Source organism: Genypterus blacodes, unplaced genomic scaffold (assembly GCF_046128005.1).
Source record: "Genypterus blacodes isolate CSIRO-AG114 ecotype Tasmania unplaced genomic scaffold, CSIRO-AGI_Gbla_v1 ptg000105l_1, whole genome shotgun sequence".
Taxonomy (NCBI): domain Eukaryota; kingdom Metazoa; phylum Chordata; class Actinopteri; order Ophidiiformes; family Ophidiidae; genus Genypterus; species Genypterus blacodes.
In genome coordinates, this window is record NW_027466909.1 from 833,361 (window position 1) to 852,229 (window position 18,869).

General features: G+C 47.1%; 3 protein-coding genes across 3 annotated transcripts; 1 reads left to right on the top strand and 2 right to left on the bottom strand.

Annotated features, from left to right (window-relative positions):
• Positions 1-1,041: 1,041 nt before the first annotated feature.
• Positions 1,042-3,620, bottom strand: lrit2 (leucine-rich repeat, immunoglobulin-like and transmembrane domains 2). The gene is made up of 3 exons (XM_076160281.1): positions 3,511-3,620; positions 2,157-2,947; positions 1,042-1,820 (listed from the first exon to the last, which is right to left on the bottom strand). The coding sequence occupies exons 1-3, from the start codon at positions 3,618-3,620 to the stop codon at positions 1,042-1,044; spliced, it is 1,680 nt and encodes a 559-aa protein (XP_076016396.1).
• A 1,535-nt stretch (positions 3,621-5,155) lies between these two features.
• lrit1a (leucine-rich repeat, immunoglobulin-like and transmembrane domains 1a) lies at positions 5,156-8,368 on the bottom strand. Its single transcript, XM_076160401.1, has 4 exons — positions 8,265-8,368; positions 7,527-7,987; positions 6,356-6,661; positions 5,156-6,222 (listed from the first exon to the last, which is right to left on the bottom strand). Exons 1-4 carry the CDS (start codon positions 8,366-8,368, stop codon positions 5,156-5,158), a joined length of 1,938 nt encoding a protein of 645 aa, XP_076016516.1.
• A 4,255-nt stretch (positions 8,369-12,623) lies between these two features.
• On the top strand, positions 12,624-17,110 carry rgra (retinal G protein coupled receptor a). Its single transcript, XM_076160456.1, has 7 exons — positions 12,624-12,702; positions 13,009-13,165; positions 13,727-13,848; positions 14,396-14,549; positions 14,646-14,763; positions 16,416-16,529; positions 16,967-17,110. Exons 1-7 carry the CDS (start codon positions 12,624-12,626, stop codon positions 17,108-17,110), a joined length of 888 nt encoding a protein of 295 aa, XP_076016571.1.
• The last annotated feature ends 1,759 nt before the right edge of the window (positions 17,111-18,869 follow it).

The window sequence follows — 18,869 nt, forward strand, 5'->3', positions numbered from 1 at the left end:
AGGATGAGTGGAAGCTATGTTTGACAGCCAAAGATCTAAAACATAAAATCAGATATTTGCTTCCCAGTCTGAGCAAACAAATGGCTACAGCAGAGAGCAGAATGTTTGATCTAATACGCTGCTTCATACACTTTGTATTAGGTATCTTTAAGAGGAAAGACAAGATAAACCTAAGCCGTGTTTGGGTTGTTGGGCGTCATGGCGTTATGTCAGACATGGTGGATCAGTGTAACAAGAAAAAACATCAATCAATCCTGTACGGACAAATCGTAAGCAGATGGGTTCATGGCCCAGAAAACGAGAGCTGCCAATCTCAGCCTACAGTGTGTTAAAGCGACAGGACGGATGGACGGAGCAGATGCACGCACGAGGTCGTAGCGATTTCATCATAAATGGACAGCTGAGAGGAGGGAAGGGGTGGGGGGAGCCACTGTTTGAGTATTATGCCAAATGAACAATGCCATTGGCCGACGCTTATATCCCGTGTGCCATCTGTCTCGGTGGCTCGGTCCACGCGTTGCATGGACGTGTGCAGTGACGCAGGAAGGATTACACATTTGTTGATGAGGCCAAACATCTGATTGATAGAAACGCTGGCTGATACATGAACTTTCGTACTTTACACAACGGATAGATTTATAGATGAATGTATGCACGCTTACAGTACAGGACTAGTAGATGCTGCCGGACTCCCGTGTTTGCTTGTTTAGCTGGGAGCATTTTGATCTGCCGTCCCTGGTGGGATGCGAGGATCAAATCCACAGGAGAACAACCAGATGAAACCATGGGTCGCACTGGGGCACCATTTCATTTTAATCACAAAGGCTTCAGATACAGCAGCAAACAAAGGAACTGACAAACACATATGACGCTAACATCACCATTACACAGACTGCGGTACATTCTACACACTGGTGTCAATCCTTCAAGTACAGCTGGACATATGGAGATCACTCAACGTCTTTGAATTGAGCTCCTCGGCCTAGAACGGAGGAAGAGGTACCATTAAGTCAAAGAGTAACAACAAAAGAGTTTTCATTTTTAATACAGTTGGTCCGTCTTGCCTCTGGGTTTGTCCTCTGACCTCCTCCTCACCTTCAGGTCTTCGGTGGACTCTCGTTGGACCAGGCCCTCGTCGCTGGCAGCCTGCAGGCTATCAAAGGTGCCCTGTCTCTCCCGCTGGCCACCGCCACTGCCTCTCTGCCGCCTCCTCCAGGACGCCACCAGCCCCTCCAGACAGGCCAGCTTGTTGTCAGCAGTGCAGGCGTACATACCTATAGGCACGGCCAGCACCATGGCCAGAACGATCACCACCATGTGAATCAGCTTCTCCCTCTGCTCCATCTCAGCGACGTTGCTTCCTGTCACAAACACCACACACTGGCCGAGTCGTGGCGCTTGGTTCCTTAGAGTCACACAGATTTCATATTTGGTTGCGGGCATCAGATCAGAGACGGCGTAGGTGCGAATCCCCGGGCCCATGTAGACGGTTTCCCTTCTGGCAGCGTCTGCAAGGCCGAAGTGGACGGTGAACCAGGTTTCCGCAGGGTTCTCCAAAGCGGCGAACCACTCAATGGCGATGCCGCGTACCGTCTGTTTGGCGATGCGGATGTCGATGTAGACGTTTTCTTCGGCAGGCGCCGGCGGTATGAGGGAGGAGCGGGGGCTGGTGGGAAAGCGGACATCCAGGAGGACACTGACTGAGGAGTTCCCCATGAAGTTGACAGCGTTGCAGGTGTAGACGCCTCTGTCAGACGCACGGACAGAGGGGATGAATAGGAAGGATGTGACAGTGTCTTCATCTACTTGCTCCTCGGAGTCTGGCAGAGAAAGACAACCCCGTGTTGAGAAGATGTTAGTGTGAATGAATGAATAGAAACAAAGACGGCTGTGGTGTTTTATACGAAAATATTCTGCTTTTCACGATACAAAACTAGCGACTTTATTCTTTCCTAGTTTCCTTCCCTCTATCCTCCTTTCTCCCTTTCCTTCTTTCCTCCCGTCTTTGCCTTTCTTGCCCTTGTCCTTCCTTTCCTTCAAACAATTCATTTCTTCCCTTTGTACTTAGCGTATGTCCTGCCTTTCATCTGATCCCATAAGGTGAACGTCTGTCTACTGTTTCTCTCCCCCGTGATCTTGACTCATTCGACTCTCACCATGAAATCCTCTGACCATCTTCAGGCCGTACGTCCAACACATGGCGGCATGGGGCCTGGCCTTGGCGAGGCAACGGAGGGTGACGTTTCCACCCTGAGCGACGCTGACGTTGGAGGACAGCGCAGTGACGTCGGGCTTCACGCACGGCAGCAGATCGACCTCGTGGAAGAACTTGCCCGCCCTAAAGTCCGGCCCTGAGCAGGTCAAGTAGGAGTTCATCAGTATGATCGGGGGGGCAAGAGACCTGATAAACTCCACGAAGCCCTTCAGGCGACAGTCGCAGAGCCAGACGTTGTCGTGGAGTGCCAGCACGACGTTTGGCCCAGGAGCGCTCCCCTCCTGTTCCTCTGGGGTTTGGAGTTTTTGGTAGAGTGGCCAGTTTAGGAAAACCTCCTTGGAAATGACCGTAAGCTGATTGAACGATAAGTCCAAGTAGGTGAGACCTGGCAGGAAGCGTAAGGCATGCTCCGGCAGCACATCCAGCTGGTTGTGCTTCAGGTCCAGGACCTTCAGGGCAGGGGTGTCCTCGAACGCCGTCCATGGCACTGAACGAAGCTTGTTCCCTTGCAGTCGCAGCTCGGTTAAATTCCCTAAACCTTCCAGAGCCTTTGAGCTGATCACGGTGATGTCATTGAAGTTCAGCCAGAGGTTCTCCAGGGCAGGTGTTGTTCTGAAGGACCCCTGAGGTATTTCAGTGAAGCGAGACTTTTCGATTCGGAGTTTGGTCACATCACCTGAGAGGTTCTGAGGTATGGCCCCAAACGCACTCTCCTCCATACAGATGAGCGACCTGATGGAAGGGAACAGAACTTGATGTATATTTATAAGCAAATACTTACATAACAGACCCTCACATGGACCTTCATAAATAGCATCTATACCAGATATTTAGCACAAATCTATGATATATGCCTCAAATTGTCAATTGCTGAATCAGGCAGCATGTTCTTTAACTTTCACATCATTCATTTATGGAGAAAAGGTAGCTGGAACAATATACATGGGGCCCTTGCCCACATTTGCAGGTGTTTCAGATCTTTTTTTCTCATCATTCTTTCCTTTAATGTGACCCCCATGCTTGAACGTGACATCCATATTCCAATATGGATGAAATGTAAAATTTTTTGCTTATGTGTAGACAAGTTAAAGGGTTTCTACTGCTGTCAAATATCAAAACTGCTTTTTTTAATAAGCTAATTAGTATCAAATGTCTCCCTAATTTAACTCTCATTAATTTCACAATTTCACCAAAACCTCTAATCAACTCTGCTAACGTCACCCTCTGACACAGCAACACTGTTAGAAGTCCGTCCTCTACCTGAGTGAGGATGAGATTATGTGAGCAGCTCTTACCTTCCATGGCGCTCGTCCACGCAGCTGCATCCACGCAAACACTGAGCCAAGCTTTCATGTGTCTGATGCAGCAACACAACTATCAGCAGAAAGTTACCAAATATGTCCATAGTCCGAAGAAATTCCTAATTTGGGCTACATTCGTGCTGGAGACATAAAGTACGGCAGGCAGGCAGGCGAGGGGAAGCTTATGAGGTCTAATCCCCGGTGTGACTGCGTAAGAAACCAGCAAGACGACATGTGATTAAGTCCTGACAGTGTCAGTGTGTCTGAGCCACGACAGCCATGACCTGGAAGATCCTGGATGCTCTGCAGAGCCTTCATGAGACCACAGCAGCCACATATAAGTATCACACATTATATACTAGAGTGTAACTTTAGAGAAGAATGTGTTCTACTGAACATGTTTAATGTTGCAACAATCTGAACTTGGGGAACTTTGACTCTATCCTGAGTTAAAACTTTCATTTGTTGCGTTTCCAACTTGTCGATTCCAGTTTGCTTGTATGGCCCAGTATCTCTCTCTCTCTCTCTCACTCACTCACTCACTCACTCACTCACTCACTCACTCACTCACTCACTCACACACACACACACACACACACACACACTAACACACACACACACACACACACACACACACACACACACACACACACACACACACACACACACACACACACACACAATAATACAACAAAACAACACCTAAATACAACACTTTTATCATAAATAAATATAATTTATCATATGAGTCCTGATCCTGAACAGACAGACAGACACTTTGGGATTTAAGGGGTTAATAATGCCACTGCGTATGGATATATAAAAGTTTATTTCAATTCCAATGACAAACTGAATGAGTAATGAGTCTATACTGCGGGGGGGGGGGATATTTCCTCTCATCGTCAGGAATAGAAAGTGTTTACATCTTCCAGCCTATTTACACTGCGTCCTTCAGTCCCTCCTGTACTTCACTCCAGCTCCAGCTTTACTCCTCAGAGAACATATAGATACATAAAGATACATACAGAGGCACCAGCTCGCAGTATATGTGTGTGTTCATCAGCCAGGACAGTATGTACAGGTCATACACATACACATCGGATACACACCACAGAAAATCCACTGCTGAGTTCCCCTCAAATCAGATCGGGTTACCAAGGTTTCATCAGGGACAGGGGAGGTTCGGTGCCATAAACATTCTTTAGCTTGAAATCTATACGTCTGAGATTTGGGGAAATGTTTGGGGAAGTGAATTAAAATGTAAAATTTTCTCTTAAACTGATATTTCCATAATAGTGCAGCGTGCAAACGTCCTTTGATAGAAGTTGGGTCTCAGCGATGGCGGAGTCGGCGGTGCGATCCAGCGAGGAGGGCGGGGTCGGGGAGAATCCAACGGCGGGGGAGTTGGAGGGCGTGTGGGGGGCGGGCTGACGTCGGGATGCTGCGGCAGGTGAGAGTGCGAGTAGTGATGAGGGTACGGGTGCGGGTGGTAGTGGGGGTGAGGGTGGCCGTTGGCGTTTGGGTGGGGCCGATGGGCACGCGGGTGGGTGTTGGGGTGTGGGTGGGGTTGATCGTGTGGGGGGTGGGGTTGATCGCGGGGGAGGTGGCGTGGAGCAGGAGCTGGAGCTGGAGCATAGCGTCAGCAGAAGTACTCGTTGGGTTGTCCCTCAATCTTGGCCGTGGCCTCGGAGTCCAGGCTGGAGCGGGACGACAGCAGCCTGTTGGACTCCTCTGGGTTCGCCTTGTGCAGATATTCGCCCTCCAGACCTTTGGCCTTCGTGCCAGGCGACAGCGTTTCAAAAGTCACGTAGGAGTCTTGGATGTCCTTGGATTTCCTTTTCCAGTACTTCTGGATGCGTCTCTTCAGGGCGCCGCAGCACACGATGACGGTGAGCGGCACGGCAATGATGCACGCCACCGTGATCACGATGACGTTAATCAGCCTCTGGGTTCCGGTGGCACTCGCTGCCTCGTCGGTGGAGAAGATGACACACTGCTCCTTCTTGGGGATTAGACCCTTCACACACACACAGGCGATGTACTTGGTCCTGGGTACCAAACCCTCGATGGTGACGCGGTTCTGCCCGGCACCTACGTTGATCCTCCTCATGTCCCTTTCTCCGAACACAGCGTACAGCACGCTGAACGCCGTCGTGTTTCTGGCCTTGGGGGCTCTCCAGTTCAGGGAAATGGTGTTGTCCGTGTCTCCCACCACCTTGACCGAGCGGACCACCCTGTCTGGGTCCTGCTGCAGGGACGAGGTGTTGGCCTCCAGGTTGCTCAGATTCGTCTTCTCCAGATCTATCAGCGCTTGGGGGTCGGAGGGAGCGATGGGCCTCGGGGTGGCTCTGTCAGCCGGGCTGTAACTGGCCACCACGGACTGGGGACCACGAGGAAGGTCCGAATCCAGAGCAACAGCAGGAGGGGGCGGAGCAGAGGAGGTTGGAGCCACATACCTGGCCACCAGTTTCTCCTGATAGGCAGCTTTGCCCATCTCATTGGGTTTTTTGGTTTTGGATCTCCTCTCACTGCTGGTTTGGTTGCCGCCTGGTTTTGGTGAGTTGGAGACGACCAGAGAGATTACAGCCTCGGCATTCCCGGCGTAGTTTGTGGCCCTGCAGATGTATTTCCCAGAGTCACGGTAGGACACAGCTGGGACACTCAGGATGGACCAGGTGATTCCTTCCTTGGAGGTCTCCTGCTGAACTGTGAGGACAGAAGAAAGAATGCTCACAATGTTGATATGGAAAAAGAAAACTACATTAATATCAGTTTTCTTTTGTGGTTATAAATGGATGCAGACAGAGAGACAGAGAGAGAGAGAGAGAAGTCGACTCACCTGTTCCATTAAGGGCCCGTCCATCGGCCCTGTGCCACGTCAGGTCAGGGACGGGCACACCGATGGTGCCGCAGCGCAGCAGCACGTTGTTTCCTGCGGCGCTGCGGACGCGAGCCACAGCTGTGTGGATGCGTGGCAGCTGGCAGTGTCGCAGCTCTGCATCCCCGAACAGAACCCCCGAAAGGCTCTCTGGAGCCGAGCACCGCAGCCTTGTGTCGATGAACGCCACCGACTGTGTGGGAGACCTCAGGAACTGCACCAGGTCGAAGAGCCGACAGTCGCACACCCAGGGGTTGTCATGAAGACCTGAGGTTGAGGTTAGAGGTGAGGTTTACGGGAGTGTGGAGAGACAGAGACAACAGAGCCTACAGATGGAGGGTGTGGATGTTAGCTTGTTAATCCTGTAAGAGGATTAATATTTAATTCATAAACTACATCACTGTGACTGTTGCCACCATGAGGATGATGATGATGAGGAGGATGATGAGGATGATGATGATGATGATAATTTCTCTCCCCTCTTGGTCCCTATAAGAGAGGAGTGATGCTTTCATTGGATGAAGGAAAAACCAGACTCTTCCTCTCTTGTAAACACACAGTAGACTGTGGAGCGTTTAAGTGTTAATATGCTATTTAAAAAAAAAACACTTCCCAGTGTTCAGTCCTGAATTTAAGCTTCTCGTCTCAGACAAACAGGACGAAACTGAAAGATGGAAAGCTTCCTAATGTTGCCACTTCAGTGTTCAGTAACAGAAAATACTCAACTTTAGTTTTTAATTTTTTTGCATATTTTATTCTGCATTTTACTTTAGTCTGTCTATTTACTTTAGCAGTTTATGAACTAACCTGTATAAAAGGTGTAAAGAAAATAATGCTGGACTGGTTTGATTGAATAATTGATTGATAACTTTGCATTTCTAATTTGAAGTATAAGCTATGATGTTAATTATCTTTAACTATTCTGTTGAGCGCATTGGATTACATTGACATGTTGACATGCTGAGCGCCTCTCCACTGCCCTCTGACAACAGAGTTTACAGCATGCTTGTTGCTAGGCAACAGTTTGTCCAGCTGCTGTTCGGGACTATAATAGAATTTAAATAACATTGCGGTCTTAAGGCACAACCCGTGGTCTGATGGTTGGTGTCTGTTCTAGCTACATGTCTCTTACCGAGGATCATCCTGGAGCTCTCCGGACCCTGCGCGGGTTTAACACCCAGCCAGGAGGGCAGAACCTCCGGCGGCAGCGTCAGCAGGCTGTTGCTGGACAGGTCCAGGTAGGTGAGGTTCTTCGTGTAGGCGGTGGCCTCCGCGGGGACCGAGCTGAGCTGGTTGTTGTGCAAATCGAGGAGTTTGAGGCTGGGAACATCCGCCAGAGACTCCCAGGGGAAGGCGGAGAGCAAGTTCCCGTCCAGACGAAGCTCCTCCAGGTTGAAGAGTCCCCGGAAACTGTCCGGACTCAGGGCGGACAGCGAGTTGAAGGACATCCAGAGGAACTCCAGAGTGGAGAGGCAGCTGAAGGACTCGCTCGTTACGCGCTGGATGTTCGTCTTCTCGATCCGCAGCTTGGACGTGTCTGCAGGGAGCCCGGCGGGCACAGCAGAGATCTGGGGGCCATCGCAAATCACGCTCCTGGAGAGAAAACGACACGGGTTAATAAAGCACGAGTTATTTCGTATGCACACAAATAGAATCGTAAACTTTTTTGTAAACTTTTTGCATATTTACCGCTATTAACACCTGTTCAAATTCATGATGTAATCGCCACCGAAATGTGCAGTAAAATGACAAACTTGAATCCAAACTTGCGCAGTAAGTGAGTATTAAAGTGGTTTATGATTCTAATCCAGTCTTAAGTGAAAGTGTCCCGGGCCTAATGTTCGCTTCTGCCCGTGTGTAAACCTCTCACCTGGCCTTGGATCCGTCGCTCAGGTTGTGGTAGAAGCAGCTGCACAGCGGCGGACAGGCGCTCGCCGCGGCCCCGCAGAGCCCCAGCAGCAGGAGCAGCAGCATGTCGGACACTTTGACGCACACGCTGACCCGTGTCGTGTCTCCTTCACTGGGGCGTCATCCGCATGGCTCTGCCCCGCCGCTCCGCTGTCCCATACTGACCACACCGCACAGAGTCCCCAGATAAAAGGGATGGACGCGGATTAAGCGCAGGACTGGCGCTCCTTGCGTTTGGACGCGTCTCATCCCGGGATCCGATAGGCTGCGCAGAGACGCGCCGGGTCATTATCATCAGCATCACAGAGGAAAACACTCCCGAAATGCTCACAATCCACGTGAGGTTCGGATTTTTTTTCTCTTTCTCTCAACTGTGGTTTGTTCACTTGAGCTGCTGTGGATGTGTTAATCTATGATGGCGCCGCGTTCAGCCACAAGGGGGCCTCGACACCACAGCCCGGGGCCTCGACACCACAGCCCGGGGCCTCGACACCACAACCAGGGGCTTCAACAGCACAGACCGGGGCTCCAGAGGCTCACATCACATCTACAAAGAAGGATCTCAGTGGAAGTGAACCGTCACAAAGCAAAACTGATATTTAAACAAATCAGAACATCAGAATCAAACAACACTGATGTAACAACAATGTAAAGATAAGACACGTCAATGTGTTAATGAGCTGCACAACAACAGCAACAAAGAGAATGAGACACACATTTAGTCTGTATCTGCATGTAAATTAAGTTTAACAAAATACTCAGAGTTCATACAGATTCTGCACAATGAGTTTCCATGACATCAAACTAAACTTTCTATACATTCAAAAGTAAACGGAAACGTGTTTGAAAACAACAATTTCTGAACAAAAAACTTTTTCAGGATTTTTGTGATCATATGAATCCAAAGTAAGTAAACACAAAGCATCTTTAACCAGTTTGATTGACAGCAGACTCCTTTGCATTTTAGCCTCAATAAACCGTTTTAAGAGAATTCCACAGTCTGGCGCTCTTTCACCTGCAGCCTTGTTTGTTCTCCGGATGTAAACATTGGCACCCATCCATTGTGTTGCATTAGTGTTTGACTTGGCTGGCACAGTAATGCGTGCAAACAAAGCCACTCAGGCCTACAAAGACTTGGCAATCACGGATCATGAGCCAGATTTGAACACGGGGCCGCGTTTGAAGCTTGACAAGTTTCTCCAGGTTTTACTCACAGTTTCAAAGCCTGAATTCCTCGTGTTATACTTTTATTTAGCCCCCAATTTGCTGCATCACCTTCAAATACAAACAGGCTTTGATCTTGAGCCAAAGCTTTGACAAACTCAGGATCAAATAGAGACATTGAAGAGAGAAACCTTTCTTCAATGTAATTATCACATTAATGCTAGATTCCATTTCTGCAGCATTACAATGACTTTGCACCTCAACGTCTTTTGCCACTACACATGTATGTAAAGGCGGCTTTTAGGCTTTACAGGCTTCAGTGAATGAGATTAACGACTCGCAATGCAACGTGGAATGATTAAAGTTTTTCCTCTACGATTGCCCAACACGTTTAGCACTTTGTAGATCTACACGCTTCTTAACACACACATTCTCAAAGACCTGTGACTTGAGAGGTTTTAAAGGTCAGACAGGGCAATTAAATGAAATTACGACTGAGGAAAGAAAAGGGAAATTCTTCCTCCTATCACCTTGGAGAGAGAAAGAGAGACAATGAGATAGTAAGAAAGAGAGTGAGAATGAGAGTGAGAGAGCGACAGAGAGAGAATGAGAGACAGAGAGAGTGAGAGTAAGAATGAGAGACAGAGTGAGAATGAGAGTGAGAGAGAGAGAGAATGAGAGACACACTGAGAGACAGAGTAAGAGCGAGAGACAGAGTTGGAGAGAGAGAATGAGAGACACAGAGAGTGAGAGAGAGTAAGAGTAATAGAGCGTAAGAATGAGAGACACACACTGAGAGAAAAAGAGAGACAGAGTGAGAATGAGAGACGAGGATTTGAGAGAATGAGAGACACAGAGAAAGTGAGAGAGACAGAGAGTGAGAGTAATAGAGAGTAAGAATGAGAGACACTCACTGAGCGAGAATGAGAGAGAGACAGAGTGAGAACAGAGTTTACAACTGTATGCACAATGTCATGTACAATGATTGCTACAATAAAAACAAATTGCAAAAAAAAGAGTGAGAGAGAATGAGAGACAGAGTGAGAGAGAGAGAGTATGAAAGAGAAAGAGAGACAGAGTTGGAGAGAGAGAATGAGAGACAGGGAGTGAGAGAGTAAGACTGACAGTGAGAATGAGAGTCAGAGTTAGAGAATTAGAGAGAATGAGAGACACAGAGAGAGTGAGAGACAGTGAGAAAGAGAGAGAGAGGATTTATTATCGTATGTCTATAAATCAGCATATATAAATAGGTATTTGATGATGATGCTGAATCAGCCTTTGACTTTAGACTCCTGCAGACGTATGCGGTGCTAAAATCAGAAACTTCTCTATAAGTGATGATTTGCAGTGTCATATGATTGTGCACTTCACACATCGTCACCTATATTTCCCAATAAAGCGCCTGATCTGATAATCTGCAGCCTGAGACAGACCTCAGCGGGAACAATGTCCGCCTTGTTCCAGCCCTGTGGTATGAAAAGCTGCCCACGATGTCGCAATCTCAAGCATGAATACCACACTGAATAAAGTGGCAGGATTTACGTTAATGTACAGACGCTATAGGTTCAAGCCCCATTTCAACACACTCCCACGTTGGTCCGCATTATTGCCCTCAGCACTCAGTAAATCCTACGAGTTCATACTTCTGTGTGCTCAGGTTGATTTTTAATCGATCTAATTCTATCCACAGGTTTATCAGGGTTATGTCATCAGGTTATGTCTCCATCCCTCCATCCTCTGCACTTACTTGACCAATAACCTCCAATAGCCTGCATGCATAGATTGTGGTTGTATCACTTTTTGTAGGATATCTGAAAACCTTTTTGACGGATCCCAAACAAACTTGGTGTGCAGGTTAGACCAAATCCAGGGAAGAACCCGTTCATTTTGGTACAAGTTGGCCTGATGGTGGCGCTGTAATAACCACTTTCACCCCATTAATGAGACACAGCTAAAGACACCTATGGACAGTTTAGAATTTCCAGATCAGACTACCTGCATGTCTTGGGCAGAGACCAAACATATGGATTGTAAACCACTGCACCGCTCATAAACAACATCTCCAACAGCTTCAAGTATTACTGTACACCAGATGTGAAACTGAGGGTAACACATTCTTCTTCCTGTTCTGTCCTGCCTGCTCTTGTCTATACCGATCATGCATTTTGTTCTTCCTGGATACAAACATCTCAAATGAGCTTTAGTTCTCCGCAGGGTGCCCAGACTCTCAGAGCAGAGGATGAGGAGCCGGCTGATTCGGATGTATCCAGCTGGGAGGAGACCCAGGACATACAGAAGGGGGGGATCAGATATCACATCTGACCTACAATCCACGGGAAGAGCCGGGGAGAAGGAGATCAGGCAGGGGAACATCTGGGCTCTGTTGCTTAGCACGCTTCCTCTGATAATGCTGCAGGGAAGAGAGAGAGAGGATGGAGAGAGGGATTAAGATTTGGTTTCCTTTTTTACATATCAGTCCATTATTTACATTTAGGGATCATAGTCTGCAGGATTAATATGTGGGAAAATAATGCTGTTTGAGATGAATGTACATGGAAATTATCAATAAATGACAGTTAGAAAAGGATTATTAAAGATCTTGACAGTATAGATCTATAACATAGAGCCATCAGTCACATAACGCAGTGATTATTGATGAAGGTCGCTTATGAAACACCTGTAACCCTGCAGTGCCTCCTCACGACCTGCAGCCAGCCGGTATCAGTGCAGACAACAGCTGCAGGCGTAGAAACGTGCGGCTCTCATCACCAGCATCATCATCACCATCAACATTATCATCAACATCATCCTCACAAAGGCTCAGTTGTGTAACTAATTGCGGGGCTTTAGCGTCGCGGCTCAAACGCGTATTAAGAGCTGCGGTCGGTGTGGTGGTGTTCATTAAGAAATTCCTGCTCGGATTGGGGCGAAACAGAGAGAGAGAGAGAGGAGGAGGGGGGATAGAAAGTGTGTGTGTGTGGGGGGGGAGGGGGTCTTTACATAATGACATGCATGGTTTTCACGTGAAATGCGCCTTTAAAAGCGGGATCCCTCAGCTCGTTTGGAGACACATCGGGAGCAGCGGACCTGAGTGAGGAGTGAGCGGACGTGCTGTTGTGTTGTGGTTGCTGCACTTTGTATCGAATCGCCTGTAAGGATGGTGTCGTCTTACCCGCTGCCGGAGGGCTTCTCCGAGTTTGATGTCTTCTCCCTGGGATCGTGTCTCATGGTCGAGGGTGAGTGTTTATGTGTGTGTTTGTTTGTTTGTTTGTTTGTGTGTTGTGGGTTTGACCACCCCGCCCCCCTCAGCTGGAATTCAGACAGCTGATCCGGGAAAGGGGGGCTGCGATCCAACCTGTGACAGGAGCGAGTGATGGAACCGAACACCAGCAGGTTCCTGGTTCTAATCATCTGTTGGTAATAAGAAAGATCCTGTGTGTCAAAAAGCTACCGATGCTACCACACACACACACACGCACACAGACACATAAACACATGTACACACACACACACACTCACACCTCTCTCTCGTTCTTCCAAAGGTCTGTTCGGCTTCTGTCTGAATTTGTTGACCATCGTCGCCTTCCTGAAGATCAGAGAGCTGAGGACCCCCAGTAATTTCCTGGTCTTCAGCTTGGCCATGGCCGACATCGGCATCTCCATGAACGCCACCATCGCTGCTTTCTCCAGCTTCCTGAGGTGAGTGATGTAACCTGCGTCTCCACATCCTTCATATTGTCAACAAGTGGAATGGAATGATGAAGGTGATGGTGGCAGAGGCGCACTTAGGGATTTATGGGTCCCACTTTCTCAGCCTTCAACTGTAATTGTGAACAAATGAGGTTTATTTAGGTGTAAATCATCTCAGTTCCTGCCAGGTTTGGAGCATTTTCATGGGTTTGTAGCGTAGAAGTTAGAAAATAACCCAGGATTGTCTTATATCTAATATCTGAACGAAATATGTGTTGTTGTCCTATGGTTGGGGGTGGGGCCCTCCTATGTGTGTGTTGCGGGGGGGGAGGGGGCGGGGTCAGGCTACCTTGTCTCACAGTAAAGTCAGCCCTGATCCATGGACATACAGAATTGATTGAGAGAGGCTGAATTTGATCAGATTCAGAGGATTTTCAAGCTGCAATCAGGAAATGAGAGCTGTAGTTCTTGAGTTATGGGATTATTCTGGCTCAACCACACCAGGGCCTCATCAAGCTGTGACCTTTGACTGAGTGAATGAACCTGAGCACACACTGGCTCTGTCTCCAGGTACTGGCCATACGGCTCCGAGGGTTGCCAGACTCACGGCTTCCAAGGCTTCTTGACGGCTCTCGCCAGCATCCACTTCGTAGCCGCCATCGCCTGGGACAGATACCACCAGTACTGCACCCGTGAGTCGCACAACACAAACACAAACACAGGCTTCTCTTTTCCCTCCCCTGTCCATTACATCCGTCCACTCAACAGACTCCTAGTATTTGTCTGCAGCTCCTCTTCTTCCTAAGAGGCCAGCTGGTCCACAAAAGGCTTTTGTCTTGAAATGATCCAACCACAGTCCACTATGTTCATCATGCTACAGATTATCACATGAAGATAAGGGAGGACAGTGTGCAGACTTTGAATCATCGTGATTGCTGATCAGTGTATTGTATTGAGCAGCCCCTGTTGATCAGAAACATGTATGTGAACAGGCCTTCAGGCTTTTATCTCCCATTTATGAGCGTTTGGAATGAAATAATATCAATGCTGAAGCTGAAGGGATGGAATGGGAATGTGACATAACACAGTGAAAGTCTTCTTCGCCTGTTTCATACTAAAATGTAAACAAAGTGAATGTGTGTCTGCAGCTGTCAGATAAATGTAGTGAAAATACTCAGTGAAGTTGTATTTTACCGGAGCCCTTGAGCAGAACATGATCCTGCTCCCCTCCTCTCCCAGGGACAAAGCTGCAGTGGAGCAGTGCCATCACTCTGGTCGTCTTCATCTGGCTCTTCTCCGCCTTCTGGTCCGCCATGCCCCTGATCGGCTGGGGAACGTACGACTACGAGCCCCTCAGGACCTGCTGCACTCTGGACTACAGCAAGGGAGACAGGTACGGTGACTACACACCACACACACAACCTGTACCCATCACTCTACAAGCAGGGCAAGTCAGATATCAGCTTACTCTTTCTCTCTCACTCTGCAGGAACTACGTGTCCTACCTGATCCCCATGAGCCTCTTCAACATGGTGATCCAGGTCTTTGTGGTCATGTCCTCTTACCAGTCCATCGGACAGAAATTCAAGAAGACCGGCAACTCCAGGGTAAGAAACATCTGAGTCCACTTCCTGCAAAACACGATAAGATGAGATAAGATGTTATAAAGAATGAATTCAAATATGTTTATCTATTAGTGACAAGGCATTATTAGGAATCACTTTTGGGTTGCCAGGGTGTGAGGAATCCTTTTAACTGGTTTGGCTCCACCCAGTTGGGAGCCTTTAATAGTAACAATAATGAGTGTAGTACCGGTTATGAAGTGCTTAGAATCAAAGTTTAGAGTAATAAATAAAAGAATGAAAAGAATGACATTTTGTTCTAAAAACCACAAGAACCAATCAGGATGAAAATCAATATATTAATAACCTGTGAACATCTAAATGTTCAGCCCACAGACCCGACAGCTTATTATGCTCTTTACAAAGCAATTCTACACAACCTGGCAACCCCATAATCATATTAATAGCTTCCTCCAGATCTATAAAACATTCATTGGGAGTTGGGCCTATTAAAGCCCTTAAACAGGCTCATAGGAAGCAGCCCTCTCCCATGTGTGGAGTATTTCCTTTGTAACAGAAGCACGTGGGTCGTGTTCAGAGTAGCCAAACAACCAGTGAGAGCAGCGTACACACACACACACACATATGTAGGTCACAGCCACAGGGGAAACGCTGGGTGCCTCAGTGGGGAATGCTGGTTAGCTACTCGCTGCTCCACCATGAAAGGATGAGGAGTACATGAGCAGAGATCCTGTGGGGTTGAGTGGGGTTAGCGCACTGTTACATTACGTAAGATCCTTACTCAGTCATCCGAGCAGGACGGAGACGCGTTCATTCAAGCGCCGCTGCTGCTGTGGAAACCTCAAGCTCTCTGCCGGAATGAGAGAATTATGTAATGATCTGATTCAGGTTGTAGTCACACGCTCAGACACATGACACGTATGAAGAGGAAACACACACACACACACACGCCCTGAGGCTCCAACGCCTTAAAATGAAAACACACACCGCCTTTACTGCTCTCACTGAACATCCTCAAATGGCATCTGGAACACAGAGGCTCTCAGTGTGAGTGCATACCTCTGCCAAGGCCGAGGAGTGGTCCAGTCATGGCTCCGTCTCTCAGCGGTGAGATGTGAGGAGACCAGCAGGTGTTTGGCTCTTTGGTCCTTTGATTGTAACCGACCAATCAGAGCAGAGTGGGCTCGATTGAGATGCAACGTAAATTATTATGAAATGAAATAACCTGTCCTCTCTCAGCGTGCACAGCAGTGCTGCAGTAAGGGGATAGCAATATGATTTTGCACCCACACACACACAATATGAGACTAATACGTTTGGCGTCTGGTTAAAGATTGAACCCAGTGAGCTCTTAGGGGTGGAAGCCTCAATTAAATGGACCTGTTTTCACTCAGTGTGCATAGTGGCATTGTTGCAAGGGAGAGTAGAATTGCACAATGGGCTTTAAGATAAACCCTAAATGGAAATAAGAGCACAGGAATCTTTATAATGCTGTAACCTGCTTTCAGGGTCACGGCGAGTTTGACCTTTGGATTATAGAGACAAGCTGCAGGAACCAACAGAACTCTGCTGCACCATTATCCCTCACTTGTGACTTACAAATAACCACCCACCCCCCTTTCCCCCCTCTCTCTCTCTCTCCCCCTCTCTCTCCCTCTGCTCCCCTCTCTCTGCAGTTCAACACTAACATCCCTCTGAAGACCTTGCTGCTGTGCTGGGGTCCTTATGGTCTCGTGTCTTTCTACGCCGCTGTGGAGAACGCCAACCTGGTCTCTCCAAAGCTCAGGATGGTGAGGACAACAAATGCACACACAGACACACACACAGACAGACACACACACAGACAGACACACACACACACACACACACAGACAGAGTAGTGCAGCGTTTAGTGTAAGCTGCTCAGGGTCACACGCTTGTTTCAGCCTTGAAGTCTTTAATCCTCCAGTTGTTCTACACATGAATGAGCCTTTTGTTTACGTTCTTCCAAACATCTTTGCGCTAACAAAGCAAAGTATTCTCTTTGTGTCAAACAATAGAATTAAAATTGAAATGTACAAATAAAATAATCAGTTTAAAATATGTATTTATAGTTTATACACAGTAAATAAAGATGTGTGTGTGTGTATATACACCATTTATTCTTTCACTTCTTCTGATGAGTGTAATCAGTGTAGTCGTACCTGTCAGAGTGCTCATATCCGCCTCGTCCTGTTGTTTCCTGCAGATGGCGCCCATCATGGCCAAGACGGCGCCCACCATCAATGCCTTCCTGTACGCTTTGGGCAACGAGAACTACAGAGGAGGCATCTGGCAGCTGCTTACTGGGGAAAAGATTGATGTGCCTCAAATTGAGAACAAGTCCAAATAAAGTATAAGCATGCGATCATGACACACACACTTCCTGTCCTGGTGGTTTCTCACAGGTACCAACATGTCTGTGTTTGTGAGTGTATGTGTGTGTGATGTATTTAGAGTAGAACGCACCGATCCTTAAAGAGGACGGATGTATTTAGTTACTCTCCCTCCCTGTAGTTTGAATCCTGGGAGTCAAACCTGAGACCCTAATCCTGATTGGTCCTTCACTTCAATAACATGTTGACATCAACCTGTAACATGAATTTACCTATTTACCTAATTTGCCTACACACCAGCTTAGACACAACCGCCAGCATCAACGTTTCAACCTCAGGCGTTAAGAGACAGGACTCTAAAAGGGCCTGTTTTCACTCAGTGTGCACACTGGTGCTGCAGCAGGGGAGAACAGAGAGACCACATGATCTACTGAGGTCGATGTTTAGTAGCAGAGGCACAGAAACATCAGTATGAAGTCAGTATACTTGAATGCAGTACTGAAGTATGTTTTGTACTTTAGCAGCATATTTATATTTTCAACTCATTTGTTTTTACTTCACTACATATCCGAAATGAAATATATACTTCTACTACACTATTTTTTGTCGAATCCATAGTTTTAGGACCTCGGTAGGAAAAGAAATGTTGAAATATTTAGAGAGAAAAAGTCAAAATGTGTATCAAAGGTGTTGTTTGGTTAATAACTCTACCTAAGGAAGTCAACATCTGCAGATAAATTACCTTTACTCGCTCACTACTAAAGTACAATTATGTAAAGATCAACGAGACAAAATTCAGTGGTAAATTAAAGTAAAAGTATGAGAAAACAACTGATCAATGAGCTGAATTAACATGAGATCCATCAGCTTTATCCAAAAAGGACAGCAGGAAGATATTGTCTGACCTCTGCGGTTGAACAATAAACAATCACTCACTGGTTATCATATAATCAATATTCTTACAGGTTTCAAAAACCAACACGGCCTCTTTGTGGCCTGGACTGAATGTATATCCTACTGTAGCTCAAGATGAGGACAATTACTGATCAAGATACAAAGCAAATGATCAGAAAGGACGACGCTGAACTTTCTGTTTGGACTCATTCACAGATCTAAGTCTCATTCGTCACCGCATCCATACACATGAAACACTCTGACATCTGAGTCCTGAACCTATGGATGCAACAGTAAACATGTCAGACTCTGTTTAAGGGTCTAAGTTTCAGTGTGGGGTTAGGGAGCGTCTACAAGTGCTTTACATTCAAAACACAAATTTCTTCTGATGTAATTCATGTGTGAAGGAAATGATTTCTAATGCAAAGATCCATCTGTTTGTTTGATCAATAAAGAATCAATACTGTCAGTGTGTTTGTTAATCATTATAAATTAAGATGAAGATCGCAGCCAAAGTTCAAACACAAAGCAGAAGCCTCCAGTTTGTGCTGCTAAGCTGATTAATGTGTCAAACTGCGGACCGGGTTGTTGCATAATTATGCTGTAATCACACATGTGCAGATGACACACAGACACACACACACACACACAACCACACACACAGCGCTGAGGGATCTACTCACGAAACATCTACAAATATGAAATGACACTAACCCAATCAACTTATTACTTATTTGTGTCTTTCTGTATATTTATTGACTGACTGACTGATTGATCTTAAGAACAAAACCAAGGATCTGCTGTTCACCCTAAGAGGACGCGCACCCTGATGTCACTTCCTGTCACTGTTTCCCGTCTGCAGTTGCATCGCTTCGACTCGTG

What these genes read in the sequence shown, in the direction of transcription:
- lrit1a (XM_076160401.1), bottom strand. Translation starts at nt 8,368, where the DNA reads ATGCTGCTGCTCCTGCTGCTGGGGCTCTGCGGGGCCGCGGCGAGCGCC. An exon ending in AGCGACGGATCCAAGGCCAG is followed by an intron (nt 7,988 to 8,264) that starts GTGAGAGGTTTA and finishes TTTTCTCTCCAG; the next exon opens with GAGCGTGATTTGCGATGGCC. An exon ending in ACGGGCCCTTAATGGAACAG is followed by an intron (nt 6,223 to 6,355) that starts GTGAGTCGACTT and finishes CTGTCCTCACAG; the next exon opens with TTCAGCAGGAGACCTCCAAG.
- rgra (XM_076160456.1), top strand. Translation starts at nt 12,624, where the DNA reads ATGGTGTCGTCTTACCCGCTGCCGGAGGGCTTCTCCGAGTTTGATGTC. An exon ending in GACTACAGCAAGGGAGACAG is followed by an intron (nt 14,550 to 14,645) that starts GTACGGTGACTA and finishes CTCACTCTGCAG; the next exon opens with GAACTACGTGTCCTACCTGA. An exon ending in TCTCTCCAAAGCTCAGGATG is followed by an intron (nt 16,530 to 16,966) that starts GTGAGGACAACA and finishes TGTTTCCTGCAG; the next exon opens with ATGGCGCCCATCATGGCCAA.
- lrit2 (XM_076160281.1), bottom strand. Translation starts at nt 3,620, where the DNA reads ATGGACATATTTGGTAACTTTCTGCTGATAGTTGTGTTGCTGCATCAG. An exon ending in GTGGACGAGCGCCATGGAAG is followed by an intron (nt 2,948 to 3,510) that starts GTAAGAGCTGCT and finishes CCCTTCCATCAG; the next exon opens with GTCGCTCATCTGTATGGAGG. An exon ending in GATGGTCAGAGGATTTCATG is followed by an intron (nt 1,821 to 2,156) that starts GTGAGAGTCGAA and finishes TTTCTCTGCCAG; the next exon opens with ACTCCGAGGAGCAAGTAGAT.